General features: G+C 40.9%; 1 protein-coding gene across 1 annotated transcript in view; it reads left to right on the top strand.

The window, feature by feature from the left end:
* LOC126181199 (CAD protein) overlaps positions 1–14,767 on the top strand; it is a 572,589-nt gene that overhangs the window by 163,645 nt on the left and 394,177 nt on the right. The window contains exons 13-14 of the mRNA XM_049924752.1: positions 6,897–7,072; positions 10,341–10,540. Coding sequence (XP_049780709.1) covers positions 6,897–7,072; positions 10,341–10,540 — 376 coding nt within the window. The remainder of the gene's footprint in view (positions 1–6,896; positions 7,073–10,340; positions 10,541–14,767) is intronic.

Raw genomic sequence — 14,767 nt, 5'->3', positions numbered from 1 at the left:
GGAATCTTATTGTCATGTAACCTCTCTGCCACAGGGCGTGCATTGTGAACAGGTGCTCAATCATGTTGAAAGATGCAATTGCCACCCCCGAATTGCTCTTCAACAGTGGGAAGCAAGAAGGTGCTTAAAACATCAATGTAGGCCTGTGCTGTGTTAGTGCCACATAAGACAACAAGGGGTGTAAGCCCCCTCCATCAACAACATGACCACACAATAACACTAATGCCTCTGAATTGTACTGTTGGCTCTACACATGCTGACAGATGACGTTCACCAGGCATTCGCCATATCCACAACCTGCCATCCGATCACCACTTTGTGTACCATGATTTGTCACTCCACACAATGTTCTTCCACTGTTCAATCATCCAGTTTTTACGCTCCTTACACCAAGCGAGGCTTTGTTTGGCATTTATCGGCATGATGTGTGGCTTCTGAGCAGCTGCTCGACCATGAAATCCAAGTTTTCTCACCCCCTGTCTGTCATAGTACTTGCAGTGCATCCTGATGCAGTTTGGAATTCCTGTGTGATGGTCTGGATAGATGTCTGCCTATTACACTTTACGACCCTCTTCAACTGTTAGCGGTCTCTGTCAGTCAACAGATGAGGTCAGCCTATACGCTTTTGTACTGTACGTGTCCCTTCACGTTTCCGCTTTGCTATCACATTGGAAAAGTGGACCTAGGGATGTTTAGGAGTGTGGGAATCTCACATACAGACGTATGGCACAAGTGATACCCAATCACCTGACCACGTTCGAAGTAAGAGTTCCCTGAGCATCCCATTCTGCTCTCACGATGTCTAATGACTACTGAGGTCACTGATATGGAGTACCTGGCAGTAGATGGCAGCACAATGCACCTAATACGAAAAATGTATGTTTTTTTTTTTGGGGGGGGGGGGGGGGGGGAGGAGGTGTCCAGATACTTTTGATCACAGTGTAGTCCGTAAATCAGCCTTACAGGGGATGATGCAATGATTTCTTCTCATCCTTCCATGTAGTGCCAAGGGCATCTTACGAGCTATTAGGTTGGCTGTTTCATTGTGACACCAATTCCACATTTACATCAACATCTACAGTATTTAACTGATTATAAGATGAGGTTTTTTCCCAAATTCATCATTTGAAAAATACAGGGTCGTCTTATATTTGCAGATTAAACTACTGCTGCTGAGGTAAACATTTGTGTGTATTTAGTAGAGTATATAGGGGTAGTGTTACTTTTAGAGATGAAGTTTCGGCTATTGAGGCCATGTGCAGATTTATTATGAAGAATTCGGAAGGGCAGGGCTCGGCAATGATACTCGTGTTCTAACAGTCCTGAGACTCCCAATACGCTGAAGCACTTCATTCAGTATCGATGTTGATCGAACAGTCATGTGATGTGGACTTGCGGGGTGGTAGTGCAAGAGATACGCTATATATAAACAAAGATGATGAGACTTACCAAACAAAAGTGCTGGCAGGTTGATACACACAAACATACACACAAAATCCAAGCTTTTACAAATGTCTGTGTGTGTGTGTGTGTGTGTGGGCGCGCGCAGCGCGCGCGCGCGCGCGCGCGCGCCTGTCCTTTTTTCCCCTTAAGGGAAGTCTTTCTGCTCCCTGGATTGGAATGACTCCTTACCCTCTCCCTTAAAACCCACATCCTTTCGTCTTTCCCTCTCCTTCCCTCTTTCCTGACGAAGCAGCAGTTGGTTGCGAAAGCTAGAATTTTGTGTGTGTGTGTTTGTTTTTTTGTGTGTCTATCAACCTGCTAGCGCTTTCATTTGGTAAGTCACATCTTCATATATATATATATATATATATATATATATATATATATAAGATGTGACTTACCAAATGAAAGTGCTGGCAGGTCGACAGACACACAAACATACACACAAAATTCAAGCTTTCGCAACAAACTGTTGCCTCATCAGGAAAGAGGGAAGGAGAGGGAAAGACGAAAATTATATATATATATATATAATTATTTCTTCATCAGACAATTGTTAGCCTCATTTCCATAATCTTCCACCACCATACCACTCCTTTTAATACATCCTCACGTAGTTTTTTCGAAATTTTCCCAAATTTCTACACCCTTTAACGTGTTTTGGCGGCAATACAACCACCTAACCTTTATGCACATCATTATCTACCTACACAAGTTCACCACAGGATCAACATAGCCCAGCTCTAACCAACCCTTTTTCGCCTTTTTTCACACCAGATCTCCATTTGCTTTCTACTTCACCTTTATCTCTCCCCATATATTTTTATATTTATTTTCATTTTCATTTCAGCCTCGTGTTACACTTTCCACCTTCTAGTACCATGTCACCCTCACAACACCTCCACAACGGCCCCATTAAGTTTTATTTACATTCCCTCCGCAAACACGCCTTCGCCCTAGCCACATTACACTCCCATATTTTATTTTCTCAGGCTTGTCTGACATTCGGCATCACCCCCAAAGGCCTCACACTTAAAGTTCCCATCTCTGGCTGCAACCCTTCTTTCCATCAGTCCCTATACCAGTTCCAAACTGAACAATCCATTGCCCTCACCCACCTAATCCTTCACCTACACATCCACTCAGCCAATCAACACACCCGTCAACTCCTATCCTTAATAAAAGTCCTGAATCTTTCCTCTCCCACATCCACACCGACTGTTCAGAGCATCCTCCTACAGGCCAACCGCAAATTAGAACAGCATGCCACCCTCCACCTTAAAAAACTATCCAATCTCCTGGTTTCCCACCTCCGGAAAGGCAACTCACTCACCCTTCACAACCTTTCCAGCAAACCTCAACCTCCTCTCATTGCACACAAACCCAGTCTCTCCCATCTACTCAATCTCCCACTTCCAGCTCCACTCCCTCCAAAACCTCAAAATTCCAATCAACACAATCTGGAACCACAACACCCCAATTCAGTAGTTAACCTTTCCTCCAAACCTCTCTCCCAATCCGAAACCTCTGTCCTATCCAAAGGCCTCACCTTCAGCCCCAATCCCAGATTTAACCAAACAGCCCTCGTCAAAGATTTACTGTCCTACACCTGTACACTCTGCTGGAAATACCACTTTGCCATGAAGAAAAATTATCCTAATCCTACTCCTAATGATCCAACTCCCCAAGACACTATCCAAATTGAACCCTGCCTGGAACAGTTCTGTCCTCCGTCACAGCGGGACCCACCTCTTCTTCCTCAAAATCACCCTCTCCTAACCTTCCAGGAATTTCTGACTTCCAGCCTTGCCTCTCAATCCTTCTTAAAAAACCTTAATCCTACTCCCAACATCACCACTGCTGAAGCCCAGGCTATCCGTGATCTGAAGGCTGACCAATCCATCGTCATTCTTCCGGCAGACAAGGGTTCCACGACTGTGGTACTTGATCGTCGGGAGTATGTGGCTGAGGGACTGCGTCAGCTTTCAGACAAGTTTGCCAAGGTAGTCCCATTCCTGATGTCCAGGTGGAGCTTCAAGGAATCCTCAGAACCTTAGGCCCCCTACAAAACCTTTCACCTGACTCCATCAACCTCCTGACCCCACCGACACCCCGCACCCCTACCTTCTACCTTCTTCCTAAAATTCACAAACCCAATCATCCCGGCCGTCCCATTGTAGCTGGTTACCAAGCCCCCGCAGAACGCATCTCTGCCTACGTAGATCAACACCTTCAACCCATCACATGCAGTCTCCCATCCTTCATCAAAGACACCAACCATTTTCTCGAATGCCTGGAATCCCTACCCAGTCTGTTACCCTCGGAAACCATCCTTGTAACCATTGATGTCACTTCCTTATACCCAAATATTCCACATGTCCAGGGCCTCGCTGCGATGGAGCACTTCCTTTCACGCCGATCACCTGCCACCCTACCTAAAACCTCTTTCCTCAATACCTTATCCAGCTTCATCCAGACCCACAACTTCTTCACTTTCGAAGGCCAGACATACCAACAATTAAAGGGAATAGCCATGGGTACCAGGATGGCCCCCTCGTTTGCCAACCTATTCATGGGTCACTTTGAGGAAGCCTGCCAACCCAAAGTTTGGTACAGATTTATTGATGACATTTTCATGATCTGGACTCACAGTGAAGAACAACTCCAGAATTTCCTCTCCAACCTCAACTACTTTGGTTCCATCAGATTCACCTGGTCCTACTCTAAATCCCATGCCACTTTCCTTGACGTTGACCTCCACCTGTCCAATGGCCAGCTTCACACGTCCGTCCACATCAAACCCACCAACAAGCAACAGTACCTCCATTATGACAGCTGCCACCCATTCCACATCAAACGGTCCCTTCCCTACAGTCTAGGTCTTCGTGGCAAACAAATCTGCTCCAGTCCGGAATCCTTGAACCATTACACCAACAACCTGAAAACAGCTTTCGCATCCCGCAACTACCCTCCCGACCTGGTACAGAAGCAAATAACCAGAGCCACTTCCTCATCTCCTCAAACCCGGAACCTTCCACAGAAGAACCCCAAAAGTGCCCCACTTGTGACAGGATACTTTCCGGGACTGGATCAGATTCTGAATGTGGCTCTCCAGCAGGGATACGACTTCCTCAAATCCTGCCCTGAGATGAGATCCGTCCTTCATGAAATCCTCCCCACTCCACCTAGAGTGTCTTTCCGCCGTCCACCTAACCTTCGTAACCTCTTAGTTCATCCCTAGGAAATCCCCAAACCACCTTCCCTACCCTCTGGCTCCTACCCTTGTAACCGCCCCCGGTGTAAAACCTGTCCCATGCACCCTCCCACCACCACCTACTCCAGTCCTGTAACCTGGAAGGTGTACGCGATCAAAGGCAGAGCCACGTGTGAAAGCACCCACGTGATTTACCAACTGACGTGCCTACACTGTGAAGCCTTCTATGTGGGAATGACCAGCAACAAACTGTCCATTTGCATGAATGGACACAGGCAGACAGTGTTTGTTCGTAATGAGGATCACCCTGTGGCTAAACATGCCTTGGTGCACGGCCAGCACATCTTGGCACAGTGTTACACCGTCCGGGTTATCTGGATACTTCCCACTAACACCAACCTATCCGAACTCCGGAGATGGGAACTTGCCCTTCAGCATATCCTCTCTTCTCGCTATCCACCAGGCCTCAATCTCCGCTAATTTCTAATTTAAATTTGCCGCCGCTCATACCTCACCTGTCTTTCAACATCATCTTTGCCTCTGTACTTCCGCCTCGACTGACATCTCTGCCCAAACTCTTTGCCTTTACAAATGTCTGGTTGTGTCTGTGTATATGTGGATGGATATGTGTGTGTGTGTGTGTGTGTGTGTGCGCGAGTGTATACCTGTCCTTTTTTCCCCCTAAGGTAAGTCTTTCCACTCCCGGGATTGGAATGACTCACCTTCTCCCTTAAAACCCAAATCCTTTCATCTTTCCCTCTTTCCTGATGAGGCAACCATTTGTTGCGAAAGCTTGAATTTTGTGTGTATGTTTGTGTTTGTTTGTGTGTCTATCGACCTGCCAGCGCTTTTGTTTGGTAAGTCTCATCATCTTTCTTTATATATATATATATATATATATATATATATATAAATGTCTGCTTGTGTCTGTGTATGTGTGGATGGATATGTGTGTGTGTGCGCGAGTGTATACCTGTCCTTTTTTCCCCCTAAGGTAAGTCTTTCCGCTCCCGGGATTGGAATGACTCCTTACCCTCTCCCTTAAAACCCATATCCTTTTATCTTTCCTTCTCCTTCCCTCTTTCCTGACAAGGCAACCATTGGTTGCGAAAGCTAGAATTTTGTGTGTATGTTTGTGTTTGTTTGTGTGTCTATCGACCTGCCAGCGCTTTTGTTTGGTAAGTTTCATCATCTTTCTTTTTAGATATACTTTTCCCACGTGGAATGTTTCCCTCTATTATAATTTTATATATATATATATATATATATATATATATATATATATATATATATATATATATATATATATATATATATATATATATATATATATATATATAATATTGTGTGTGTTTTTTTTACAAAGGCCCTCCTGGCCAAAAGCTTTATTTGTGACAATCTTTTGTTGTGCCTATCTGTGACTCAGCATCTCCACTATATTGTGAATAGCAACTTTCCTTTTCATAATTTGATCAGAATTTGACAATTTTGTGAAACACAGGAGAAAACAGCATTAAATTCTCCCATCTTACAAACTTTTGGTGTATAAGAACAGGTTTGCAATAAACATTATAAATATTCTCCTACATGTATGGAAATGCTATGCAAATATTAATGCCATTTTGCAAGCATAGGTGACACTTGAAAAAGTAAATGTTGTCTCCTTCAAACAATGATAGTAGATTTGGAACCCAGGCCAATATTTCACTTGGTTGTGAGAGAGTGAGGTGATTTACTAAGTGGATTGCAAATGGGAAATTCAGTCTCTGTTTCTGTGTTAGAAAACTGGTTAAAGACATCAGCTTTTAATCAGCTGTAGAACATGATGGTGACATTCAGTTGAAACAAGAAGGAAAATTAATCCAGAAAAAAATGTCTAACAAAGGAAATAAAGGGGTAGGAAACAAAACTTATAACCACAAACAGAAGATGAAGGGGCAAAGAAGAAAATATTCAAAATCTGATATAAGGGAACAGATAATGGCATTAAAATTATCAATGAGTATAACTGTAAAATTTGTAATATTGGATTGAAGTAAAGGACAAAGCTGTAAACAAGCTAGAAGGTTGTAATATTTGGTCATCTCTGAGATTTTAAATTTGTTTCCATTTCCCTGTTAAATTCCTGTTGATATAGTGTATGTGTCAGATAATGTTGAATTAGTCACTGCAAATGTAACTAACGCTGTTCTTTTTTACTGGAATATTACTGCTGGCTAAAAAATTTGGTTTGTTTCAGGTTCTGGTGTTTATCGCATTGGCAGTTCAGTAGAGTTTGATTGGTGTGCCGTTGGTTGTTTGAGAGAACTTAGGAAACTTGGCAGGAAAACAATTATGGTCAATTATAACCCAGAAACTGTCAGTACAGATTATGACATGTCTGACAGGCTATATTTTGAAGAAATTTCATTTGAGGTGTGTAAAGAATTTTCATTGGTAGAGAAGTCCTTTTACTTAGATTAGATGCTTCTAATGTCATTGCATCAGAATACTGTAGCACAGCAGGCTGAAACAGTATTTGCGCATTAAATTAGTGAGTAACCATAACACAGAAAATTGGTCCATGCGAAAATTCAGTAAAACGTTTTACATTTATAAGGTGATATGTAGTGGCTCATGTGGATGATGATGCTTTCTTGGTTTTTTTTTTACTCTGACTAAAGTTAATTTTTTTTATTTCTGTAATTATTCTTAAATAATCTGACCGTATTTATTGTTGGTTAGTGGTTTAGTTGGCCACAGATACTTTTTCCAGAGGGATTAGTCATGTTACTTATTTACAGAAGAGAGCACAATGAAAAATTAATTCTTAAATACAGGAACACATTTATTATTGTGTGTTCTTGTTTTTCTAACATGTTCTGCATCCTGAAGAATCTTCTCACTGTGGACCTATATGGACAAAATGTACATGTGAGCTAATCTCTAAATCTACTTTGACAATGCTTTATACACTCCCAAGTTTGTTGGTGGGGCCATTTTCTGCATCAAGTCTACAAATATTCATCTTATAAGTTCAAATGCCTTTATTTGCTGCAATATAACACTTATTTACATTTCAAACATGTTCCACTTGTTGCATGAAAGAAATCTGCAGTGAATTTCCTTAGTTACTTAACTGTCCTGCCAACTCATTCAATATGGATTAGATGTTACGCTTACTGTAATACATTGTCTGTTATGCTAATATATTTGCAGTTTATTAATATGGCAACATGAAAAGCAACCACATTTGGTTTTCAATGCTTTTGATCTGTTCTGCAGACTTTTATTTGCCATGGAACTGAGCCAGCACTGCTACTGTAATAACCAGTGAAGTCTTCTTGTACTGTGAAACTTTCATTGTCTCCAAAGCCATTCCTAAAATGTACCAAATTTATTGTTGGCAGTTTTTCTGAGTCCAGAATGATGAAAAAACATGTACAATATACCACTTAAAGGAAATTATCTCTGATCTCCCCCCCCCCCCCCCCCCCTCTCTCTCTCTCTCTCTCTCTCTCTCTCTCTCTCTCTCTCTCTCTCTCTCTCTCTCTCTCCTTAACATGCCATTAAAGTTTACTTAATTTTGCTCAATTAAGTTTTCTTCACTGAATAGTTATTGTAATTTGCCATGTAGTTTAACTCAGTGTGCCATAGTCCATCTATTCTGCATAATTTTTACGTCACCTTTTATTGAAATAATTTTTCTCACTTTAGTCTTACATTAACATATATAATTTTTGCCTTCATGAGCCAATTGAAACGTTCTTTGGATGCTCCTAATAAAGTTCAAAGCCACACATATTTATCTTTGTACTTGATGATGGCCTAACAGCTAAAAACCAATTGTGTCCTTCAATAATAAATCTTGTAGAATATTTTTCATTCAGTTATTCAATATTTGGTTTTCAGTCTTGTCACTGTCACCTTATTTCTCTTATCAGCCAATATTTAGCAGCACAAATTTGAAGTTAGCATCTACCTAGAAAAAGTCTTTGTTGTGGAAAAATTGGGAGCGAATTTTTCCAGGGCATAGTGTTTCTTATGCGCTGCTGAAATGTACCTCAGAAAATGCCTTTCTCTCTGAAATTCCTTAACTATAGCAAGACAAATTTCCATAATTGGAGTCGTCATAAAAATGAAATAAAGTATAACACTTGTTTCACAAAGCAATTTAAATAGCCCTGCATATGTGAAATGCAAATGACAAATGTGTAGCTGTCTCCATTCAGAAAGAAAGTAAGCAATATATTATGAGACTTGTCCAGAAAGGAAGTACCATTTTGGAAAAAAGCCTCATAAAATATTTTTTTCAAACCAAGAGTTATTTTTACAGGAAAGAGCATTTCTTAAACTATTTTTGTACATAGTTGCCACTATTGTTCAGCCATTTATCATGGTGAGAAACTAACTTTCCTATGTCTATTTCATAGAAATGTGCTGCCAGTGAAGCCACTGATGAACACGAGATTTTGTGCCATCATTGCTGTCAAATGCCTTTGTCCAGAATAATGCCTAAAGTTCAAGAACAAGTGGTAATCAGAACGTGCAAGATCAGGGCAGTTCAAAACAAAATGCATGGAATGCTCAGGTCAAGGCACTGTGTTGCTTCATAAAAACATTGCCATTCTAATTATGTCACTCAAAACCTTATACAACAATTTGGTTGGGAAAAGTTCAATTGCCCACTGTAAAGCTCTGATTTCAAAATTTGTGACTACCATTTGTTCTTGAACTTGAAGCATGAGTTTGAAGGAAAGTGTTTTTGACAGCAGTCACCAGTGGCTGACTTTACTCTTAGCATCTTTCTTTGAAGAGTGAATAGAAAAATTGGTTTCCTGCTGTAACAGACACCTGAAGATTGGTGGCAACTGTGTACAAAAATAGTTCAAGAAATTCTCTGTATTGCAAAAATAAATGTTAATTTTTGAGTTTTTTTTCAAAATGGTACTTACCTTCAGAGTATGCCTTTTACAAGGGTACGATGGAAAACTTAAGACATACTGGTACCTGTTTATCTGCATTCAATGAAAGGTTTTATATCATGGGGCTCTGACCCTTACCTACGAGTTAAGAAATAGTGAATCTAAATTAGCCTCCATACAGTTTCATGATGTAAGGCAGTTGTTAGGCTTCCAAACATTTCAGTTATTGGCAAGTCCTCCAATAACAGAGGGAGAAAACATTTTTTGGCAGTGTTGATGACAGCCATATGTTTATTGAAGTCCCTCTTGATGGTGACATTAACACTTGACTTTATTTATGAAACTGCAACTGTGGCCAACTAGTCTTGAATTATGCTAATGAGAAACATGCTCAATGTTTATCATTGTACTGCATATCTTTTCATAGATCCATCTATTTTACTAACTTCCACACATTTTAAAGGTTTCCGCAGATGACCTGTTTGTGCCTGTTGTAAAAATTTAACTTTGACAAATAACTGTCAGAATATATAGTAATTAATTTTGATCTTTGCTTGGATGTCAGATAAGAGGACACACATGCACATCATATGCAGTTGCATCAACAATCTTTTATGTCAGTTCTTAAAGATGTCAAACTGTACCATATTCTGTGAATGACTTAATATACCCCTCTATGTAATATACCTACAGTTATTATTCTCACACTAGACAGAGCTTTTTAAGTATAGTTCTGTTAATGAGAACAACATTCAGACATTAACTAATGCATTTTTCAGGTTGTTATGGATATATACAACATTGAAAATCCAGAAGGCATCATTCTCTGTATGGGTGGACAGCTGCCAAATAATATTGCAATGGACTTGCATCGGCAGCAAGCCAGAATTCTTGGTACTTCTCCGGAGTCTGTAGATGGTGCGGAAAACAGATTCAAATTTTCAAGAATGCTGGATCGCATTGGAATATCTCAGCCAAGGTGCATGAATTTCATTTTTATAAATGTAAGAGTTTTCCATTTGACAGGTGTGTTTGGAAAACAAAAATGTATTCCAGGCAACATATTTAATACACACTGAGTCGCTCATTTCCAACATATCGTTATGGAGTTACATTAATTTGTGATTTCTTGAACTAAACATTTTGTGTACATGTACCAGAACTAAGACATACTTAGCTCACTTACTGGTAACCAAAGTATTTGGCATGAACATCACATGACAGACAAACCAAAACTTTCTATATTGGTATCTGGAGTTATGCTGGGTCAGTGCCTCCTATGATTATTGATAGATGCAAGGCAGAGAATTGAGTAATGCAACATTGGATTGGAAAGGAAGGATGGTAAGAATTTTAAGTCTAATCTAAAAGATCATGAGAGATGGAGTTTCCTCGGATGATTTAGGTAAGCTATGGGAACCCTAAATCTAGACTGCCAGAGGACAGCTGTCAAATTGGTTTCTGTAAGATGTGGGATGTTGAAAACCAAGATAGTACTCCGCTGTTGTGGCCATACTGTCCTGTTTCTGAACATTTCATATAGCAATCTGCCTTGCCTGTGATACAGGTCCCACCCAACATTGGAATGACAATCTTCGTGTTTTGGGGGAACATGAGCTCAAGGAACAGTTCATCAAATTTTGTCAAGTGGTTTGAGTTCTTCGTCATATCCCTTGTGTTCTAGGCTTTCCCACATGAGTTAGCTCACTTTAGCACAAGTATTTCATCTCTGGCTACCTGTAGAAATGGCGTAGTATTCATTCATTACTACAAAGACATGATACTTATATTAATTATCACAAATAGACTCCTTGGTGCTTGAGTGGAGTACTGGTGTGCATTAACAGCCAATCCCATAGAAGAGTTCATGCAAACTATTCAGCCAAATTTCCATTTAAGGTGTGCACTGTAAATTGTTACAGATCATAGGTCAAGTATGGAAGTGTCATCCTATTACTAAACAGAATGAGGATGTGATGTGGCCCCGGATCTCTAGTAACAGATCTCTTTTTTTATATTTGGAATCACATCTGCTCTCTTAAATGTTAAGATATGGGAAAAATATCCCATAAGCACTCAGTTACAAAATATCCTCAACATAACATGTGGTATGGTACAGCTATGATACAGTATACACTAATCCAAATGCTGGTAGTAGGCGCACATCATATTAGCATGTAGATTACAAGCAACTTGGGACAGTTGTAGGTTGAATGTCCATCATCAACCTCAAAGGGGAAAGAGAATACAAAAGCTAGCTGTCTTGGCAGCATCTACAGCTTCCTCCTCATGGTAGCTGAGGTGCACGTGGGAGCTGAAGCCAAAACATATTGTTCCAAGCCATCAGATCATGTTTCACTAGCTTATTGTAGTGGATCTGGTGTGGAAGAGCTCTTTCTCAGCTGTACTTGAAGTAGGTTTGAATGCAAATCCCTTCCAGCCTCTCAATAAAATCCCCACTCGTCACAGGCTCTTTACCTTGGTGGAAAGATAAAGGGAAAAAGGAAACACCTTTCATGCTCAAATGGACTGGAAATGGGTTCAAGATGTGTGTGAAGGGATTTGAGAATTTGAGAAAACACACTCTCTCTCTCTCTCTCTCTCTCTCTCTCTTTCTGTCTTTCTTTCTTTCTTTCTTTCTTTCTTTCTTTCTTTTTTTCCCTCAAGCAGAAACATCCAAAACGTCTGACACCCCATTGAAAATAGGTTACAGATTCAACAAAACAGACAGTTCTGTGGAGATACTGGTAAATGTGGCATCACTACAGACCACAGCTCACCCCACCTTCTCTTTATGGTAAAGATAAAACTGTTTGCTGTTGTAGTGGAAGTACCAAATAGGGGGAATATGTCTTCACTAGCCCAATTCACTGACAAAGCTCTTCTCGGTAGGGCCCTAGAATAATATTGTACTCCCTTGTGTAGATTTCAACTCGGTGTGATGCAGTGTGTTGCCACCACACATAGCCTGGCAGAGCTGTTTAGAATCTGTCTTATATCCTCTGAAACAACCCAGCCTGTTCTGGGCTGCTGTATATCAGGCCAAGTGAGAGAAATGGTGAATGAGAGCACGTATTTACATTTGGGCTTATCATCATGGTGGTAGTATTGACAAGTGATTAATCAACCAGGTTTATACAGCGTTCCAGCTGTCTTCATGGTCATGCTGCACTTCTAAACACAGCCAATTGTGGAATGCATTGATGCTCAGATACACAGGTTATGTCTGTTTTCTTGCTGAGTCATGGGCTGCAGCTACTGCAGTGCTGAGCAGCCTACCAGCATGCGATGCTGCGTGTGCTGCCAGTGGTGAAGAGCAAGTGCAACCCTCCCAGGTCCTCCAAGGTCATTCCAGCTACTCACCCCCATCTTTACTTGTGGTCCCCTTTGGGTCATGTTCTTGGGTGCAGTAGCCAATACCAACGTCCTTTGTCAGTCCCTCAGAGGGTGGATGCTAGACACACTCCAGCTCCCCATATCAGTGAACTTTCCACAAGTCCTGCGACCGCTATGCACATTTGGGCACACCTCGCCGGAACTTGGGGAGCCGATAAGCAGGCAGGTACCCAGCCAGTATCCATCACCAGAGGTGTGTGGTTGTTTCTCTGAAATTTAAAAGTCCGTCATTCCCTCCAGTTCAAGACGCAGATGCAGCTGAATGCTTTAGGCCCCTAAGCTCACTTAAGTATACCCTTATAGCTACACTTAGTACCTAGTCCTACTAGAGGGGGTAGAGTAGGTTTGCTTTATATTACTTGCCCTTCCCGCTTTTCCTAGTTCCTAGTTCACAGGTTGCTAGGCCTGGTTAAATGGGCGATTTGTTAGTTTCCTGGTAGCATGCAAGTGCCTAAGTTACAAAATATTACTTCACTCTTGGTCACACTGTGTTACCTGTTCCATGCACTTGACCATTGGCAGTTGTCATAACAGCCCCCCCCCCCCCCCCCTCAATTCCTCCCACCCATCTGCCCAGAGTATTTTGTCATAATGCCAGCAATACAGCAATACTGTCCAGTGGCTTTATTAGCTGATTGACCAGGCTGACCTTTACTACCTGGCCACAATAGGAATAAAACTTTGGGACACAGCAACTCAGAATGTGAAATGAAGTAAAACTTCAGCAGTACTGTGGGTCATTCACTGCCATTTATTTCTTACATGCTCTCATATGCTACAACTGTGTTACAGTAAGTTGCTTAAAATTTACACTCCATTGAGAATGCCCTTATGTGGATGTATCTAACAAATTGCAACTGAGCAGTATCTAAAAGAAAGCTCTTGAAACAGATGGTGGGCACTATGAACTAGATGTTATACAGGATGTAAACAATAACTGTTTACAGTGTACCTAAGTGGTGCAGGGGAAGTCTAGATGAACAGTTTGATATGACACTGTGCTCTTTCAAGCTGGGAAACTGCCGCAGATTAGCCAACAAAAGCCACATCAGCTACAGCACATGTGCATCGCATGAGATTTTGGCTAAAGTCATCCTTGAATGTTAAAAAGCTCTTTGTCGTTGCACTTATGGAACGTAAAATTTATGTTTGTGTTAACTTTACCTCACAATTTCGTAAATTTTAACAGTGTAAAATTAACAATTAAATTGTATTGTTGCTCTGGCTTTAATACAACTGTGCTTGTAAGTCTTAAGTTTAGATTGAACTGGAAATTTATTTACAGTCAGATTAAAATGACTTTGAGAATTGACATCTGTAACTTGCCTCTATAGTGTTGCCACATCGGCTGTCGGCTACTGGTCAGTTACAGGTGACACACAAACACTGCAGGTCACACCACAAATACTATTAATGTGTAATGCAGAGCAATGTTGGGAGCAGCTGTGTTGAGATATGACAGAAATGTATTTAAGTGACAAATGAGTGAACTGTGGCAGATGATGCATTTTGTAGTACTGAATTAAAACTTGTCACAAACTAACCGCAATATTGTGATTTATCTGGAAAATGGTGGTAAACATTCTGCAGCAGAACTAAAATCATGATTACTTTGTTCATGGCAATTTAAGTTAACCTGTAATGAGCAAACTCAAGACTGAAAAAATATCAGTTCAGTGCTAAAAGCAAACTGTAATTTCTCACTGCCATTGGTTATCTGAAACTGTCCTTACACTGGCTACATGAGGTGCCACATTACCAACCATTGAACAGTTCCGGGTGGTACTCGGTTGCAGATTATGGGCAACAC

The sequence above is a fragment of the Schistocerca cancellata genome, chromosome 1 (genome assembly GCF_023864275.1).
Source record: "Schistocerca cancellata isolate TAMUIC-IGC-003103 chromosome 1, iqSchCanc2.1, whole genome shotgun sequence".
Classification (NCBI taxonomy): Eukaryota; Metazoa; Arthropoda; class Insecta; order Orthoptera; family Acrididae; genus Schistocerca; species Schistocerca cancellata.
The sequence above is the reverse complement of the archived record's forward strand: the minus strand, read 5'-3'. Positions and strand labels throughout refer to the sequence as shown.